The 21,244-nt window shown below is 31.9% G+C and overlaps 1 protein-coding gene across 1 annotated transcript in view; it reads left to right on the top strand.

Annotated features, from left to right (window-relative positions):
- The window catches only part of HELRODRAFT_129255 (hypothetical protein), a gene marked incomplete at both ends in the record, with an annotated part of 55,233 nt that overhangs the window by 6,717 nt on the left and 27,272 nt on the right, over positions 1 to 21,244 (top strand). Inside the window, one exon of the mRNA XM_009012082.1 lies at positions 5,437 to 5,501. Coding sequence (XP_009010330.1) covers positions 5,437 to 5,501 — 65 coding nt within the window. The remainder of the gene's footprint in view (positions 1 to 5,436; positions 5,502 to 21,244) is intronic.

Genomic DNA, 21,244 nt, shown 5'->3' on the forward strand with positions numbered 1-21,244 from the left:
CGAGTTTGGAAGTGAGGTTGTCATTTTTTGTTGTATATTTATTTTTGGTTTATTGATGTCAATTAGGACTGCTTCTGCAATTTTAAGATGCGTGTAGTTGCAGTTCTGGTATATTACTTTGGTGTTGCTGTCGAGGATTTCACGGCTAATTGTGATTGAGTCTGTTGAGTCCATATCGATCTGCTTGTATTGTGCGGACAAGATCAGTCTTTTCTTTGTCATACAGGAGAGATGAAAAAAGAACAAGAGTTGCCAATTCTGGACTCATGTACCAAAAATGAAGCAGCATCATTTTTAATCGTCAAACCAAGAACTGCATCGTCATAGTCATGCAAACGCTGTATCAACAAAATATCATTTACAGGTGCATCAGCAGTGAGCCTGCGTGAAAACCATGACTGAAGATAAACACAAATGATAAACCGATTCAAACGTTGAATACCTTGTAATTCTCGAGCTATTTAAGTTAAAAATGGTTTTATTTACGGTGAATAATAGTTCAATTTTTAATGCGTAGATGGCTTTTGCCATCCATCGTGCCCTGTGCCGTGCACCAGGTTTGCGAATGGCTACATAAACTTGCAGTTCAGCTATTTGTGCAGCAAGAAGTAGAAACTCTAAATAGTCATCTCGAGAATGTCTGACCTCAAGTTGACATTTGATGAATGCTTTAATTGCATCTGAAACAATTATCAAAGGGGTTGATCTGGCTTCCGGTGTGTGATTCATTTCTGTCCATTTTTCACGAAACTTTTTGAAGAATAAAATTTCTGGTCCAGTGGATGTTCCAAGACAAACACTATATACACCGGCAGCAGCACTTCAAACTTATGATGACGGCAAGCCATCCATACTAAATTACGTCCAATGGCTTTTTCTAGAAGAGTGCAAGCTTCATTGAGTTTTCCAGTATTGGAAGCTGTCGTGTCAAAGCACATGCCAATAACCATTGATTCACATTTTCAAGATTTTATATGTTCATGAACTGCATCAGCAGCTGCTCGTCCTAATCCAGATGCTAACCTTGGAACTCCAAGAAGTTTTGTACTGCCATCAACAAGTGATGAGAGCAGGACAGGTAACCAATCTACGTTGACAACACCAGTAACATTGCGAGTTGACTGGTTAAAAATATACATTTTTTGCATTCTCTAATAAAGATTATCATTCTACAGGTAATTGTTAATAATATTTTAAACTATAATTAATGTCTGCAGTGAGATAATTAAACTAGTTTGCATTTCTAGCTTTATTTCACTCATTTTGTGCATATTGTTTAAGATTTTTGATATGGATTTTGAATTAACTCGATAGTAAAATTTTAAAAGCCTTTGGGGGACCTCTCAAACTTGTTCAAATGAGCTGTAACTTCACCAATTTAATTATTGTACCCAAGAGACACTTTTCAGAGGGTGAGACATTAACTAATTAACAAAAAAAATTTCCGTGCATTTCTGGGACACCCTAATATATATATATATATATATATATATATATATATATATATATATATATATATACATAAATTTCATTTTTGTCCATTTTTTTCCATGATCATAAGTTCTTTAGATCACGTCATTTACCTTGTTAGTGATTTTGTACCGACCTTTTTAAATCCCTGTAAGTTTTGCCGGGTACCTTTTGTACAGATCTTTCCAATTTCTTGGGAGTTTTGCCGGGCATTGCCTTTTTCTGCGCTGTAGGTTGTGCAACCAAACTAGGTTTTGCTCTTGAAATCTGAGTTATTTCTTTTTGGTTCACGCTACGTTTCCGTTGTTTTGGTCCTTCTAACCAATGAGAGACGTCGTGAAGCAAGTGATATCTTTCTATTGATTTTACAAAAAGTTGAATGACCAAACAAAGAGATCAGGTGCATATTGTGATATTTGATGTTGACATCACGCACGTCGCAGATATTAGGTGCGTCACAGTTAACACGTACATTGCAGACATCACGTGCGTCACAGTCGAAATCATCCGTAGATGAATAAACCGGCAGGATAATTTCAGGCTCTTTTATAGCCGTTGCTGGTATAGCTGGTTTGATTATCTCTTTGATGGGCTCTCTAATTCCATTGGCTGTTCAAAATTTATCCAACTGTTGATCCCATTTTCCAATAATTTAGATGCTCTGTAATATCAGTTCTTTCATAAGTCTCGGAAGACCAAACTCATCAGGATTGTTTTTTTATATTAGAACATCTCTTAGGCGGTTGATCAAAACTGCCTTTGCTCCTTTCGAGTCGAGTTGTGGTTGTCGTAGTTTCTTTTTTAGATAAGTTGTATTGAGTTCATCTAGTGCCGGCATTCTATCAAACACTTGTTTACGTATGTCAATGTGTATGTCTCGATCACATGTGTACATGTGTATATATATATATAAACGTATATAAGTTATATATATCTTATATATATAGTTATATATATATATCTTATATATATAGTTATATATATAACATAAAACCTTATATATATATATATATATATATATATATATATATGATTGGCGTTAATATGTTTGTAGTTCGTTTTTTCGATTTTTTTCACTAAAGTTTTTTGGTGAACGTTTAGTTTATTAAAATTCAAAATAAAATTATTTTTCGAATTCATGCTGCAAATAAGGCCATATTTCGATTCCTAATGAATCATCATCAGTGCTTTCTGCTGTTTATATACGGAAATATTGACTTTGTCAAAATGAATTTAGATGTAGATTGACTTTGTCAAAGTGAACTTAGATGGAAATTAGGTGTCAGGTTTCTTTATTGGCTGGTCATCTTCTTTGGTCTCCTTTTCTTCATCGAAAGCATCATATTCTTCTTTGTCACTATTTACAATGCTAGTTTTTATTTTTTCTTTGTTTTCGTTGTTGGTTAAGCGCCGGGTTGGAAGTGAGGTTGTCATTTTTTGTTGTATATTTATTTTTGGTTTATTGATGTCAATTAGGACTGCTTCTACAATTTTAAGATGCGTGTAGTTGCTGTTCTGGTATATTACTTTGGTGTTGCTGTCGAGTGTGTCACGGCTAATTGTGATTGAGTGTGTTGAGTCCAAATGAGATTTGATAGCACCACTCTGCTTATGCATCGTAAGCCTTCTAGTCAGTGAGGTAGTAGTAATCCCGATATATGAGTCATGTTGACGTGCACAGCCGTCAAAGGGGGCAATTAAATTCATATATTACGTGATTACGCTTTAACTCAGAGTTATCTCTAGGACTGCAGTTGTTTTTCAGTATTAGGTGAGACGTCTTTTTATTGTTGTAATAAATTCGGAGTTTAACTTTGCTATTTGGGTTGGTTGGTGTGACATTTTTATTGATGATATGTTTAAGAATAGCTTCATCTACCTTGTATGCAGTTGACATGTGTTTCAGATAATGGCAATTCAATTCCAGGTTTAAGAATACTTTTTGTTTGTCTGTAAGGATGCGGTGGCTAAGATTGATGAATTGATCTTTTATAATATTGTTATTTTTTTTGGTTATCAGGTTGGTCAGTTTTTTTTATGTGTGTGTGTGTGTGTGTGTGTGTTTGTGTGTGTGTGTGTGGTTTGAAATTGTAATTTTTTTTATGGCTCTATTACTAGCACATGGTTATCTTTTTTGTTGTCGCACACGGACACGTGTTGAGTTATAAACTTTTAATTTGTCTTTATATGAAATTTTGTGACACTCCTTGATCTATCCTTTTGTAAATTTGGATTTTCAAATGGAAAACCCAGTACTCCAACTTAGGTAGGACCAGTGTCTTATCCATGTTTAATATGATAATCATACCTTTTTTCTGTTCTTTTTTCATACCCAGAGCTTTGTTTGCACTTTTAGCTGTCACAGTGCTTTGATGGGCTTCCTTGTCACTCCGATGTATTATCACCTTTAGATCCTCTTTTCTTTTACATTTTTAGTAGCGTGTTTTCAAGTTTATTGTTTGCTCCTATATATAGGACTTTGCAATTATCGATTTTGAACACCATCTACGCTACGCCCATTTGTATAGTTTACGCAAATGGCTTACCAAAATTACAATGTCTTCATCGTTGTGAACAATAGAACATAAGTGTTTAGTGTCATCTGCAAAAGGAGCACCGCTATAGATACCGCAGTGCAATAGCTATTGCTACATTTATGTTTGTATGTTTGAATATATAAATGTTTGTTTTAAGTGTAAATTTAGGAGAAAATAGGTTAAACTCAACATCATTGGAAATTTCCAGATACCTACCAATAGATGTTTAATTTTTTCACATTCTCGAGTACTAAAATTCCCGTTCCCGATCATGGAAAACATTTTTGTTGAATTACATTTAATACTTTATATACAAAATAGTTTTTTGCTACCAACAGACTTTTTTCCATTTTCAAGTTTTTGTTCTGTTTTCATTCTCGTACATTGACAAACGATAAATACAAAACGATTAACACCTACACCGCTTCTTGCTAACAGCATTACACACACTGCATACTATTTTATAATTATTTTAAGCTTTTGGTGATTCAACATTTCATTTTAAGTGTGTTTTTTATATTAAGTTTGTGTTTATTACAATAAATTACAATTATTTATAAGCTGTTTTCACGTAAGTTTACTTTTTCAAATTTTTCCAACGTTTTTCAATAATGGTGTGTTTTTTAACTTGATTCCTCTATGATTTTTATTGATCACGATGTTTTATTCATTATATCATTTTTATGGTTTCAACTGTTTATTTAAATAACTTATGAAAGGATCGTCCAAGCCCAAGATTAAATGGTATAAAAACAGAAAAGCCATCAAAATAGAAAAAGATGATCGAATTAGTGCATATGTTGATGAGTTGTACAACATTTATTCATTGCAAATAACGAACACTCTTATTGATGATGCTGGAAATTATGCTGTCAAAGCGGAAAACGAAGTGAGTTATTTTTCAGTATTTATTTCATTTCAAGTTTTTTTATATATAATACTGTTTTAAAAATGTAGTTATGTTTGAAAAGAGCCAAAAATTTTTATTTAACATCAGGCTGGGTTTGATGTTGCAAAAATGAAAGTAATTTGCTGGTCAAATAGAAATCAGAAAAGCGAAACGAGAAACACTAATAATAATGATGAAGAGTTGTTGCCTATCGTAGAAATTAGACCAAACGATATTACCGTGCAACATGGAGAAACGGTTAAAACAAATTCTGTTCGATGATTCAGTATTTGAAATTTAAGCGGTGATAAAGTTTGACAATTTTTTGTAGTTTTCTTTTTTGACATAATTTTGTTATGTTTTGTTTATTTTTATTTTATACTGTTTCAATATTTTTTACTTACGATTTGGAAAATTTTTGTTAAATTAAATTTAAGTTTATATTAATAATTAAATTAAAGTTTAATAATTAAATAAAATTTAAGTATAGCTTATATTAATAATAACATTACAAGATTAAAGTGATATCAAAAGTGGCAGCTATGTCCAGTTGTTTGATTTCCTGGATGAAAAATGATGAACAACTTGTTGAGATACCATCAGCTGTAAAAATTGTCTGTGACAAAAAAACCGGTTTTAACGTACTTGAAATCTCAGAAGCGCAGTTAACTGACGCTGGTTAAGATTTCTTATTTCGATTGATTTTTTCTTTATATTGTTATAACCGCTGAAATGATCGAATTGCGGTATATGATTGATTTCAATTAGTTGTTACTATTTTTATTATTTGTTACCTTTGCTACATTTATGATTTTTAGATTGTTAATTCTCGTGTATATAAGCGAGGTGACTAGCGAAGTTAGTAACGAGGTTGTCGTGAAGATTTATGTAGATGCACAGATTAAGGAATGATTTAGTGCTTTTACTGTTGGCATTCAAATAAACGTTTAAAAAAGTTTGCGTTTGAAGCAGTTGTGTTTATCTATCAAAAATCTTGAACCTAAGAAATAACGATAATTTTACGATAGTGCAAGCTACAAAACTTGTGACGGAAATAAGGGATTTGGTGTTAGTAGAGACGATCGTTGAAGTTTATAACACTGGGGTCAGAAATGAAATTTTTGATAGATTGAAATTTTCTGCAATAAAAAATGCCGGCAGTTGAAAAACTTGATACAACTAATCTGAAAAAGGAACTGCGAAATCAAAACCTCGACTCGATAAAGGGAAGGCGGTTTTGATAGACCGCCTAAGAGACGCTCTGATAACCGAAGATCACGATCCGGATGAGTTTGACTTTCCAAATCCTATGGTGGCCGAATTAAAAGCCGATTTTAATAGAAAATTTGATCAACAAGCTGAAGAACTAAACGATAAGATTGACCAGCAATTAAAAAAATTTAAAACGGATCTAAATGACAGATTCGACAAATCAACTAAAAAAAGAACGACAAAATACGACTTCAAAGCAGTATTAAGCGGACAAATCAAGCGACTAAATAATGAAAACAAACGCGTCCAAGTGACAAACAAAAACAACACAAACAGTTACACAAGATCCTGACATCATCTCACCAGGCTATTTATCTACCTACAATTACATTAGCGATCACAAGTCTATCCTTCTAACGGATGATTTTGATTGTGATGCACGTGACAACTGCCATGCACGTAACAACAGCGATGCACGTGACAACTTCGATGCACGTGTTAACTGTGACGCAAGTGCTACAGTGAAGAAAAGTTGTTATAGTAATGATGAAGAAGACGAAAACGAAAGCTTTGAAAATAATTGAGAAGTTGGCACCGACAAAGAAATTAAAACTTTTGACATTTAATGAGATTATTTCTCGGATCCTGTTATCAGCAACTCGCCTACTCTGCTTTCATTACTACCGTAATGATGAAGATGAGGACAGAGACGACGATGAAGATTTTGAGAATAGTCTAAAAGTTGACAGGGACAAAGACATTTAAACTTTCGATATACAGGGGGACTACTACTTATACCTGGTACGACCTTGAATAAATAGCGCAAGTTTCGAAAGCAATGACCTGACGTGGTTGTACAACCTACAGTGCGGAAAAAGGCGATTCTCGGCAAAACTCCCAAGAAATTGGAAAGATCGGGACTTGGTCATTAAAAAGAAAAATGATGTGATTAACGGGTTTCTATTACTGTCTGTTGTCAACCTACGGCATAGAAAAAGAAGATACCCGGCAAAACTCCCAAAAATTGGAAAGATCGTTACATGGTCACTAACCGGATAAATGTCGTGACCTGCAGTACCTATGATTGTTGGAGACACGGACAAAGAAGAATGTTGTCCATTTGAATAAGTTAGCTCATCTGAATAAAGAAATAGAAAAATAGAGACTAACAGGGTAAAGTGGGAGTAATGTTATTGTCATTTTGCTATATCTGTTGTCTTTGCCATTTGTCATCAATTATGAACCATAGAATTTTTTCATACTATAGAGTATTATACAAAATCTATTGTAGAGACTATATAAAGGGTTGCAAATAGTGAGGTTACTAGCTGTTTGAAGTGTAGTTGTGATGGTGATTTATGCGTTTTTTAGGATTAGTTAAGTGTTTCTTTTATTGTTTGCATATGAATAAACGTTCCACTAAGTTTACGTTTCAAGCAGTTGTGTTCATCTATTGTAAATCTTGAAACTACAACACTGGTTTTTGAAATAAGATATCTTTAATGTTATAACACTGGTGTCGGTGGTGACGAGCGTTAAAGTATAAATCACTATATATAATTCTTCGAATTGAAGATTCAAAAATTACTTAATTTCTATAATGCATCGTTTTTATTAGTATCTCGACATCAAAATATAAATCTTATAGTAACTCTCCCGATCCTACATATATCATATATCCTACAGTACATAAATTACGTTGGAATGGTTGCATGATGATGCTGTAAAACAAAATGTTGATTATTATTTAAAGTGATCAAATTGTTGAAAATATTTTGTTATAATATAACTTTAGTATAAACATTTTTCTACTCAATTTAAACTCGTGAAACAATTTGATAAAAAAAACATAACGAAAAACCTCAGAAAATGTAACATTTTGAGAAAGGAAAAAATTGAATGATAAGTTGCGTCCCAATAGCAAATGTTGAAAGTATCTCAAAATTATGAAACATCAAAATAACTTTAATAGGAGAATTCAGCACAAAAATATTTAAAAATTTTCAAAAATTTTATCGGATTAGTTAGAACAATATTTTTTTTATTTTTTAGGTCAATATGCATTGAACGTAAAATGCAATGATTGCATCATGTCATATACTTTTCACATCAATCTTTTGCCTTTTGTTCCGGAAAAAATAGTATCTTTGAGATTTCTTCAATGTTCCTCAAGTCAAGTGATTCGTGAAGGTCAAAATTTTGAACTGTTTTGTAAATATGAAGGTTGGTAGGTTTTGTGTTTCAAAATTTTTTTGTTTAATTTAAATAAATTAATAATTATAATAATCTTTGGTTTTTTTAGAGCTAGACGGTAATTTATTTTTTTTATCAATTATAGCGAATTTCGGATTTAATTAATCGTTTAAAAAAGGTTTTATCAGTGAAGTATTTCATATGTTAATAACCGTTTTTTTGTGCTGAAAAAATGACGACTCGAAAAAAAGAAGATCGAAAGGGTCAACTAATGTGACCTAAACTATGTAACAATAGAAGATAAATAGTTAGTAAAATAGAAGATGCACGAAAAGTACCTACATAGCGAATGTTCAAATGGGAACCGTTTTTTAATAGATTCAACTTTTTACGTGCTTTAAGAAAAACATCACTAATTTTATTATTCTCAGTTTTTAAATTTTTTAAAAAGTTGGTCAATGTAATAATCACTTTTCCGAACTTTTTGGTGGACTTATTGGCTGAATTAGTAAATTAGTGAAAATAACTAGAGATAAAGATGAAAAAACAAATCCTAAAAGAGGAAATCAGCCTAATCTTAATGTCAATCGGGAGTCGGCTGCTGCTGGTGGTAAAGAAATATTGCGCTGCTTCTGTAGAATTGTATATCAACCTGACGCTGGGTCATCTTGTGGGGATATGCACAAAGTTATTAAAACATGCAAAAACCTTAGGTGGTTCTGTGAGGGTTGCCAGAGATTTACTTATGGTTTTAAAGGTTTTTATAGGTTTCTGGGTGATGAATTCAATGCTCTGGATATCTGTCTTAGTGGTCTCGAACCCGTTGTTAATGACGTGTGGGGATTGCGGACAGATGTTGACGCTGGATGATAAACATGAACAGTCATTAGTATTGTTCAAAAATTAAATAAACTCAGCGTAGACTGATACAGTTAAAAAAAATTTGACGTTTTTGATAGAGTGGTGATGTCTGTTTCAAAAACTATTGAAGATGCTAACGAAATTATAGAAAAAAAAGTGTATCGTTTTGCTTATTTTTACTGAGTAAAAATAGAACAAATGCGATAGGATTTTTAAAGTCTGTTTCTGACAACAGTCTAAAAGAAAATGACATTTACAATATAGATCGACAGAGCAAAATACCAAACACACCTTCTGCTTCACGGCCGGCGGTGGTGCAAGTCAAAAGTTGGTTTGCAAAAGCTATGATAATGTGAAAGCTTTTCAGACTTAAGTTGCTTGATGAGAGTTTGAGAAGAGTGTGAATCAGTGATGACCTCAGTAGAGATCAACGTAGTCATTTTAAAAAACTTGAATTGGAAGAACATATCCAGATTGTTGCAAGCTGTGACGTGGCTTCTTCTCAACTTTTTGTCAACAAATTTCTTCAATGTATGTCACGAATTGACTCTTGGATGGTGAGCATAAGCTTAAATTAAATCACAGTAAAACCTGTGGCAGCAAATATACAAACTACAATTTGATTCAATTAGCATCAGCAGTTGTTAAATTTCTTGTCACGTAGATCGTTTTAATAAATTGATATTAATATTGAAAAATTTTAAAAGAAGAGAAATAAACTTTTTAACTTGTTTATTATCAACCGAAACAACAGAAAAAAAAGTAAAGTTACCTACAAAGCAAAAAACATTTGGTCAAAAGAAAATAAATGTATATCATAAATCATAATGTTTTAAAATAAAACATAAAACTTAACACTTTCTCATTTTATTTAAAACATTAGATGACCTTAGCATGAACGTTCTGAAGACCCATCACACACATCAGATTCTTAAGTCTTGGTCCTACCATTGGTTTAGCCAGAGCATCAACAACTTGAAGTTCTGTCGCAACTCGTTCAACTGAAACTTCTTCTTTTGCAACCTTTCCTCTGACAAAGAAATGTCTAATGTGGATATGCTTTGTTTTTCCGTGAAGTTCTGGATTATATGCTAAACGAATCGCTGCTTCATTGTCGACAAAAATTTGTGGCTTTTACTTCAAATCTACAATGTCGTTCAACAATCGTTTGAGCCATACTACTTCACGAGCTGCTCCACTTGCGGCAACGATTTCTGCTTCGGTAGTTGAATTCGCAACTGAGGGTTGACGGTGGCTAAACTAACTGATCACGCTTCCTCCAAACATACAGATTACACCTGATGTCGATTTTTCACTAGATTTATCTCCTCCATGATCTGCATCACTGTAAGCTATAAGTGTATTGTTTTGACCAGACTTGTAAACAATACCGACATCAGCTGTGCCTTGCAAATATCTGAAAATTTGCTCGACTTAACTCCTTCTTTTTGCAAAATTGATCTGACTTCTTTGTTGTCAAATTCACCTCCATTGTCACATAATACTTCTGAGACTTTATGACCAGCTGATCTTGACTTGTCTGAGTCTTTCTGGTACATCTGATTTTTGTTTAACAAAATAAACAAATCTGTAGCCTGTGAAATCATTTTTGAACAAAACAAAGTATCTATTATTTTGAAATGAGAAGCAAAAAGGACCACATACATCAGTGTGAATTAATTCTCCTGGTCTTGATGCTCTTACTCGAGTTCCAAATTTCAATCGATGTAACTTTCCATAGACACATCCTTTACATAATTAACTGTCTACAGGTAAATCGATGTTTAGTTCACGTTTCATGACCATTTTAACATGTTTCTTATTCTGATGTCCCATACGTTCATAATATACCTGCAATGCATCTTGATTATTGACAAAGTTAACTTCAACTTCAGAATTCAACGATCTAACAGTTTTTGCAACAAGTTTGAACAAACCTCCATTGTTGTTTTTTATTCCAACAACATTTATCACAATGTTAATAAGCAGATGACAACTTTTTGAGGTTGAAACAAAAAAGCTATTTCTGTTTTTATCTTGAGTTGCTAGCACTGAGAACAAATTTCTTTTTACTTTTGGCACATACCAGACATCTGTGAGTTTAACCGTTTGCCATTTATTATTCACTTTCACCTGAAGATGAATAATTCCTTTTCCAAAAGCTTATACAGCATCACCATTTGCAACATATAATTTACTCAGTTGAGAAAATTTTTCAAAACTTTGAAATATGTCTCTTCGAAAAGTTAGATGACGCGTTGCACCATTGTCGAAAAACCATTCATCAGTGTAGGCTGACTCATCAATTGCAAAAACACTTGATTCCATAAAGTGACTTATTGTCATCATGTAGATTGTTATTTCTTGGTTTTGCTGGTTTACCATCAGAATGCCATTTTTCACAATTTCTTACAATGTGACCTGGCAATTTGCATAAATGACATATCAGCCGTTTTGATTTGCTGACAAATTTATTTTGTTTCTGACTTTTCATGTTTGGAAATGACTTTTCAGTTGTTGCATTGACAAATAATACTTTATTACTTTCAGTTTTGCTTTTCAAGGATTTCTCATAGCTACACAATTGATCTGTGAGTGTTTCAACTGTTCTTTCAGTCTTGTTTAACAATCTCCAACTTGCAGCAAATGAAAAATATTTTTCTGGCAAAGTTTCAATTATTTGACACATCAGCAACAAGTCACTGTTTTCATCTTTTCCTAACTTGACCTTTAAATCTTTCCAAAGATTCTTGAGTTTTGTAATATGAGTGACAACATCATCACTTTTATCCATTTTGTAACTGAAGAACTTCATGCATAAGTTGCATGCTTTATCTTCATTAACCTCATCATACAATCTATGAAGTTCTAACCAAACATCTCTGGCATTACTGAATGAACGAACTTTTTCATATGTTTCATCGGTCATGTTGGTTGACAGAATTATCATAGCACTACAATCTGTTCAAAGCAGTTTGGCATTTTGCTATCTCATTTTTATTTGAGTCATCGTTCAATTCATTTGGAACTTTTAATTTGCCATTCACTACGTCCATTGCATCAAGAATGCCGCGTAGTATTACACAAACTCTCAATTTCCAGTTCAACCAATTACTTTTGCCTTCTAGGTGTTTGATTTGCACTTTTGTTAGATCCATTTCTTCCTTGTCTTTCAGTAAGACCTTTTAATTAGAGCAAAATATCGACTTTAAGAGAATGAAGAAGCACGTGTTTTCTCTCACTTCAGTCTTCAAAGAAAGTTTTCCGATATTTCTTTATTCTAAATTTTCTTCGTCAAATCAATTAATTAAGAATTATCTGGGCTCATAACCTGTTACATTTCTTGTTACGCAGATCGTTTTAATTAATTGGTATTAATATTGAAAGACATTAAATGAAGAGAAATAAACTTCTTGTTTTGTTTATTATCAACCAGAACAACAGAAAAGGAAAAAGTGAAGTTACAAACAAAGCAAAGAACATTTGGTTCAAAGAAAATAAATGTATATCATAAATCATAACGTTTTAAAATAAAACATAAAACCTAACAGCGGTGAAGTTGAATTATGTCGGACGGCCCTCAATCTTGGAGTAATTTTTTATTGCTTAATAACTATGGACTCACATAAATATTTTAGCTAGGGAATGTCATCATCAACTGCGGATGGGGATGCTTATTAGAGATTCATTAAATTATGTCACATTAAAAAGTTTAGCCCATGCAGTATCCAAACCAAATTATACTACTGTAACTGTCTACTACTCCCACGATCCGGGTTCGAATACTGCAGTTTTTGCAGGTTTATCCGGGTAGCCGACCGCCGGTAAACTTAGCCGTCTATCCTTCCGAGGTCGGAAAATGGGGAGACGACGTTAGTTGTCGCATGTTGGCCGGCGAGATGGCTCAGTGGTTCAAATGCTCGCTGAGTCAAACATATCAATGGCTATCATCTACTCAGCGTATAGGATGCGGTTGACAGCAAGTAATAGCAATCTCCTGTCCACAATCTTTGCCAAGAAAACTATCGACAACTACTACAAAGTGCTAAAAGTCGATAGTCGCCAATGTCTTGAAAAGGTTAAGACACAAAAAACAGTCTATGTTACGGTGTTTCAAAACAAGCAGTTCTGAAACTATAATCGATTAAAAATCGTACCGCAAAATTAGTTGTCGGAGGTTTGAAGTACGATCATTTGACGTCAATTCTTCGGGATCTGCATTGGTTTCCAGTAAAAAAAGATTAATTTATAAAATTGACGTTTTAACATTTAAAGCGCTACGGATTGGCTCCTGGTTACCTGGATGATAGACTGACTATATCTGGCACACATCGCCTTGACGTCCGAGATTGAGATCAGATGAAATGAACTTACTGCATGTTCTTCAAACACGTCTGGTGGCCGGCGGAAAAAACTTTGGCGTTGCTGGCCCGGTAATTTGGAACGGATTGCCACCGTCATTTCGTCTGCTTGGAATCTCGTTTTTTGTTTTCTGCAAACAATTGAAACGTTATCTGTTTAAGCAACATTTTATTTCACGTGATTAATGTAATTGTAATGTAATTGCTGATGACGTGTTCTATAGATCGGTTTTCTTTTTCTTTTGATTGGATACTGTTATGTTAGTTTTTGTTATCATGGCGTAGCATGATTTTTTTTGCCAAATTAGTTTCTGTTATCGTGGTGTAAAATGGTTTTTTTTTTTGTTTCCAAATGACGTCTACTCATAATTTTTGTATATTTATTTGTACTTACTGTTGGGCTTTTGAGATCTTTTTTTAAAAGCGGTTTATAAATTTCATAAAAAAAAGTTCTTTTGTAATAAGATTCTGCATTGTTAGGACTAACAATATATAAAAAAACAGCTTAATGCATTTGTCGAGTATAAATAATGTCCTACTACTTTTCTTTGTTCTTGATGCTGGAACTTTTTTGTTGAATGTGTAATATTCCGGCAATTCAAAATAAAGTTGTGTTTTAATTAACTGGTTTTGATTACAATACTTTTCTGTTGGTTGAACTTTGAGTTCTTCTGTTGTATATTATGAATTTTTTAGCATCATTTTGCTGAATTGGATAATTATTTGCTTTCGATAAGTTTCTATAACGAATTTACTTTCACTGAGTTTGTTTAGTTTTGTTTCTAATATGTTCTTGATATATTGGCCAAGTTTAAAATTATTTATTCTTTTTCTGTTTAATTTTTTCTATCCCTTTTTTATTTGAAAATTTTTACATCTCTTTGATTCGCTGATAATCTGCTGTCGCTGATAATCTGAGGTCGCTCACAATTGATTTGTGAATTAGAATGTTTTCTATTAATATTGAATAACAGAAACTTCTAAAAATAAGTTTGTATATTGTGCTTATTAACATTTTTTAGATGTTAACATTCGCGTATTTTTTTTATTGGTTTCCAAAATCACGAGTGCTTCCATGAATTTTTGCATCATTTTTTAAATTTTGAAAATTGAATATTGAACTTTTCTTCAAATTTTTTGTTAAAACTATTTTTTCCACTTTCTCTAAAATTCTAGATCAGTTTTAAACAGTTTTTTTTAATATTTAACAATACTATGAATATTTTAGTGCTCTATTTTCAGCTAATTCACCGAATTTCTATCTAATACATTCTCAGAGTAGTGATTTCTATCGCGCGCAGTCATATTGCACTTTTGTTGATTAGATTTATTATCTTAATTTTTTATTAAATTGTTTCTTTAACTTTGAAAAAGAATCGAACAGATCATGCTCAAAATAAAATTTTGATGTTATGCCTACTATTTTATTTAACTGTAGATTAATTTGAATAATTAATAATTCAAATAATTTGTAGGTTTTAATGACTGTAATGACATAAATACTGATTCGAGATTTTAATTACAAAAAAAATATTAGTCATATATAATGATATTAGTTTTGTGCTTGTCCAGGTTCACCTGATGCAAAATTAATTGTGATACACAACAATAATGTCGTAGCTACCGACAATAAAGTTATTACAAGTGACCATTTGGATAGATTGGAGGCATCAATTAACTATGATACATTCAATTTAAGAATAAAAAACGCTAAACCTGAAGATGCTGGCAATTACGTTTTTATTATTTATAACCAGAGTACTCGTATTTTTCACGCCAGCAGAGTTATTGTTCAAAAAGTTGAAGTTGCTGACAATTTAATGAGGTTTGTAAATATAAAAAATCAGTATTGATTATTGAAATGAATATTTAAAAATGTGATGAAGCATTTTATTATAAAAATACTATACATTTTGATAACAATGTAGTCTAACAGATTTGGGGAAAATAAAACCGAGGTTCATTTCAAAACTAGATTCAGAAATCGTTGTTGAGAATGACAAATCACTACTGCTTGAAGTTCTATGTGATGGTTTGTATGCCAAAAAAATAATTTGAGCATTTGATAATTTAACATTTTAAACCCAATTGTTGGATCATTTTATTAAACTAGTTTACTGTTTTATTAGTTCACAACAATAGTACAAACAAATAGGTTTTAGATTTTTAAGCAAAGGCTGTACCGGATTTGACTTTTAAAAATATGACCGAAGACGAATTTGACCACATTTACTAAACAAATCCAACCGAAGCTGGAGGCAAAGCGAAACTTTTACTTTAGTTGCATTTTATGTTATAACTTGTGACTATGACTTTATTAGCTTGCCACTCATAAAATCTTGTTATATCACGACCAAATACAAATTGAATCAAGGCATATAAATATATATATATATATATATATATATATATATATATATATATATACGTTCAAATTTATGTAAAAATCTTCAAGCAAACATTTGGCATAAATCCGGCCGAAGGATATTGATTTGAACCGAATTTGAAAAAATAGATAAAGTTTAGTTAGAGCTGAGGTTAAATTTTGGTACGGCTCTAATAAAAAAAGCGTTCTTACAGAGACTAAACAGATTCAAGAGTAGTTTTAATTATTTATTAACAATTGAAAACAAATACAAAAAGTAAAAAGCTTAAAACTTTAGTAAAAAGGAAAACAGTAAACGTAAAAAACTGAATTAACTGTAGAAGAAATAAAAAAATATAAATATACAAAAACTAAAAAGAATTATAAAATTTTAATTTGATTGATAAAACAGTGAGACTATTTGTATTTTAAGAAATTTGTATAATCTGTTGGGAAACAGGAAATCTGAATAAAACGGTAAAAGTGAAAGCTTATATTGGAAAGTTAGCAAAAAAGAGATCCTAATAAATTAAAATAATTACCAATCATTAGTACTAATTCATCACATGCAAAGTTATGTGGTTCGCCAAAAAACGAATAGATAAAACATTTTGAGTAAACAGTAGTCGGATTTTAGAGAAGTGAAAAGTGCAATCTTGTAATGTGCAGTTTTGATCGGGTCAGATACGAAGGGTTATGCTCAATTCTTGAAAGTATGAGCTATTACCTAGTTAAAGTATCAAAAAAACTATTTGAATGACGATTTAAAATTAGCAGTAAACATAGATGTTGAACTTGGAGACTGGTTCAGCGCAGAAATTAGTGAATCATTACTGTTCACAACATTATTGAAATGAGCAATGAAAAAATATAAATATTATTAGTGGGAGGAATTTTTATCGAAAACAAAATGATCAAAGACGTCATGTTTGCTGAAGATAGAACTTAGTATAAAATGGGCAAAAATAGACAAAAAACATGTTAAATGAAAAGCTGCCAAAAAGTAAGTACCAGCAGGAGATAAAAAGTGAAAAACGAAATAAAAAGATATCATTTTTGAAATAAAAAAAAAACAACAAATAGGTAGTTAAAAAGAGTCAAAGTACAAAAATTGGAACTTTGAACACTTTTTAGAATGAACTAATTGATAAATAAATGGATTGATTGTAGTAGTGCAAATTATATTAATTTTAACGTTGCTACTCATTAAAAAATGCTTTGCAATAATTTTAACTTATTTAGTGTAATTTTAATAAGCTCGTTTTTTCATTTTTTAGAGTAATGTTATTGCATTATATTTTTGTTATTAGTTTGCAAATTTTTAAGATATACAAATAAATTTTAACATTTTTAGGATCAGATGTGAGCATTATTTGGCTTAAAGATGGAAAATTATTGGAAACTTCTAGTGATGTGTTATGTGGTAATGAATCAAATAAATTTTTTTTACTGGTCAACCATCCATCTTTTGAACATTCTGGGCATTATACATGCCTGGCTAGTAATCATTTAGGCACAGTTCAATGTGGCTCCAATGTTATCATCAAAGGCACGTTCACAGTTTTTTTTACGCTACAGAATTAAACTTTTGATTTGTTTATTATACTGCAAACGCAAAGCCTTAAAACGTCGTTTTTCAGTTGACTTGAAATATAGTCAGAAATTCAACAATTGTATTATTACTGTTTCATCAGTAGGTTTTGTTTTATTTAATTTAACATGTTAAAACTTTTTTAGCTAAATTTTTTGGAGAACGGGTCACAAGGGTGTGATGCAAGTCAATCATTGACGATAATTTTTTACATATGACAGGTTATGATGATCGTCTTAAAAGAGTTACTGCAAAAAAATATAGAACAACATTTGAGTGAAAAGCAGGCAGGTTTTAGAAAGTAAAAGTACATCCAGCAAATTTTGTTGTTAAGACTATTACTGGAACACGCATATAGTAGTGGCTCTTTTATTGTGATAGATTCTAAAATTCATTTAACTTGATTTTTCATGAAGGATTGTGGGCAACTTTAGAAAATTATAGTATAGATAAACTGGTCAGTATTATTATTATTATTATTTCGAGAAAAAACATGGGCGAAGACAAAATGTCCCTATGCCCGCGACACAAAATTAACTATAAAATTTTAACACATAAACAACAATGTACATGAATATATGTTAATATGTTCTGTTCATACATAAAGATCAAACAAAAAAAATAAATAAATAAATAAACAAAAATATAAGAGAATAACTTTAATTATTAATTCAACTTTATATATATATATATATACGAAAACATTTCTTCATAAAAATTCCAATTTCAACCATTCATATATATCTTCTTCTCTTGAAGAAAATCATGTCAAAACAAACATTTATACCATCATCCAAAATCTTTAAACAGCATTCACGAGTAGTCATACTTCAACTCCGCTCTCCAATCGTACTCAAATTTAGCATTCATAAGAAAATCATCCAACTTTTTTTTAAACTCATTCAAATCACTGTAATTAACAACGTCATCATTCAAATTATTCCAAATATTAATAGTTCTATTAACAAAATAATTTTTTCTTAAGTTCGTATGGAATGTCAATGCTGTTAGCCTCATCTCATGTTCTCTTGTTCGTCTAGTGGCTTTCAATATTTCCGGCAAGCTTCGTTGGTCCTTTTCATTTAACGTGTTAAACATCGTTATCAAATCACCTCTTATTCGTCTGTATTTTAGTGTTGGCAGTTGTAAAAATTTTAATCGGTCCTCATAATTCATTCCCTCACAGTCCTTGATCATCTTTGTTGCCATTTTCTGAACCTTTTCGATCGCTTCTGTTTCACGTATTGTCCATGGTGACCACACACTTGCTGCATACTCCAGCTGAGATCTAACTAAAAATTTATATAATAATATAAAAACATTTTTATCAATATATTTAAAAATTCTGTTTATTAAACCCAACAATGAAAATGCCTTCTTAACATTGCAATGTATATGCTCAATAAATTTTAAAGATGTATCAAAAATAACACCCAAGTCTTTAATTTTATCAACAAAAAGTAATGGGTGCGAGCTTATGTTATAATCATAATTATTATCTGATACAGAACAACCAAACTTCATCACAACACATTTTTCTTTATTCAATTTAACATCGTTCTGCAAACACCACTCATTCAAATCATTCAATCCCCTCTGCAATACCACACTATCCCTATCTGAGTTCATAATTTTAAACAACTTTGCATCATCTGCATACATATACATACATCGCAACACCATTTACATCCTGAAACAAATCAAATAAATCATTAACATACATTAAAACTAAATTGGCCCAAGCACACAAATTGGCATAAGTATTGTAGGATTATATAAAAATTCACAATTGACTGAAAAATATAGGTTAAGGTCAAGTTTAGAAATTGAAAGCTAATAAGGAGATCCATTATTTATTGTTCCCTGCAAAAGCAATTGAAAACATATACATCATTGATTAGTGGATGTGATATTAAGGGCAGAATTATGAAGGATTTTAGGTTTGCTGATGATATTGATTTGCTAGCATCCAGTGCAGGTGGTTCACAAGTTCACAATTGTGATACGTTGGCGTTAGTGAATTCATAAAGCACCAGATTGTTTGTTGTTCTTGGTAGGCATTTCTGAAGGCTGAGTCAGTTGCTTCTGGGTTTGCTTTGTTGAATTCAGCAGTTGCACGTTATTACACAGTCACAAGTAATAGAAATTATTGTAAAATTTATGAGAATGCAAGAATAGTTTGTAATTTTATAAATTTTTTGGTTTATTTTAATTTGTTATCCAAATTAATGATTTATAACCTAAAATCTGATGCGCATAGTTTACCACAATGAGGGCATTGAGGACCAGTTGGTTTCAATTTTCTTGATATTGTTGCATGACGGATAAGTTGAGGCATTTGTCCATTCCATCCACAAACTTGTGAGACCAGCTTAAAAAATCCATTTTCATGTAGACCGATCTTTTGCTATTTTTCCAAGTCTAACCGCATTGATGTTACATTTCTGAAATACGCTTTACACTTGATTCACGAATTGCTTCTTTAGCTAATTGACTGAATGACAGCCATTTGATAGTTTGCTAACAATCTGGTGGATTTATTATTATTATTTTTTTTATTAATTTATATCGCGTCCTATGCATAGCTTCAGGGTCGCTATGATAAACAATGACTTTTGACATTTACGTAGGCCTGGATAAACAAAAAGTTCTTTAATCGTTTCCTAAAAAGTTTGATGGTTGATTGCTGACAAATAATGGCGGGCAAACCATTTCACATGAAAGGCGAGTTTAAATATAGTGCGTTGACGTACTGGTAACCAAATCGAGCCAGTGCAGAAGCAATATCTTCATGAGAAATTTACGAATATGACGAATAGTCCACGTCTAATAGTTACAAGATTTGATCAAAGCTAAGACATGAGAATTAAAAGATAGAAAAGAGTCAAAGGTCAAGCCTAAAAATTTAAGTTTAGAGGTTGAAGAAAGAGAAGAATCAGTCAATAAAACGTGTGATGGGGCGATCATTTGATAAGCTGTTGCGGAATGCCAAGAAACATTACTTCAGATTTGTGAGGATTTAGCTGAAGGAAGTTTAATAAATGCCAATTGTTTATGGCCATAGTACATGCATTTAAATTGTCAAGCTAAATATATGATTAGAGATGGGAATTTTAGCTAAAACACATGTGTCTTTAGCGTATTGATGAAAGAGTAAGCTAAAATTTTAATGATATTAAAAATATGAGAGGTATAAAAAGTGAAAAAATGGGACCAAGGACAAACCTTTGGGGAACTTCAGTAGATAAGGTGAAGATAGAAGAAGAGTAGGAGCTAAGTTTAATATATTGGAAACATTATTGAAACCAGGTTAAGGCAGATCCCGTGAAGCCATGTTCTGTCTCAAGTTTGTCAATAAGCATCTGATCATTAATGGTATCAAAAGCTGCTGAAAGATCCGGGCTGACCATAATAGCACAATTTTGGATTTCACTTATGTCAGCGAGTTGGTCGTGAACATGAAGGAGGGCTGTTTCTGCAGAATAACATATTCTGTCAGCGGATTGAAATAGAGAGACATTAGGAGATGAAGTAATATGAGTGAGAATTCTGTTCAAGACAATGCGTTCAGGTAATTTAGGGAATGTTGAAAGGTTGGAAATAGGACGGTTATTAAAAAGATCAAATGGATCAGCGTTAGATTTTTTCAGTAAAGATAGAATTTGAGCTAGCCTAAAAAAATTTTGAAAAATGTTGTTTTCTAGAGAAAGATTGCAAAGCTTAGAAAGTAATGGAGCAAAAAGATGAGAAATTTTTTAAGAATAA

Source organism: Helobdella robusta (genome assembly GCF_000326865.2).
Source record: "Helobdella robusta unplaced genomic scaffold HELROscaffold_10, whole genome shotgun sequence".
NCBI lineage: Eukaryota > Metazoa > Annelida > Clitellata > Rhynchobdellida > Glossiphoniidae > Helobdella > Helobdella robusta.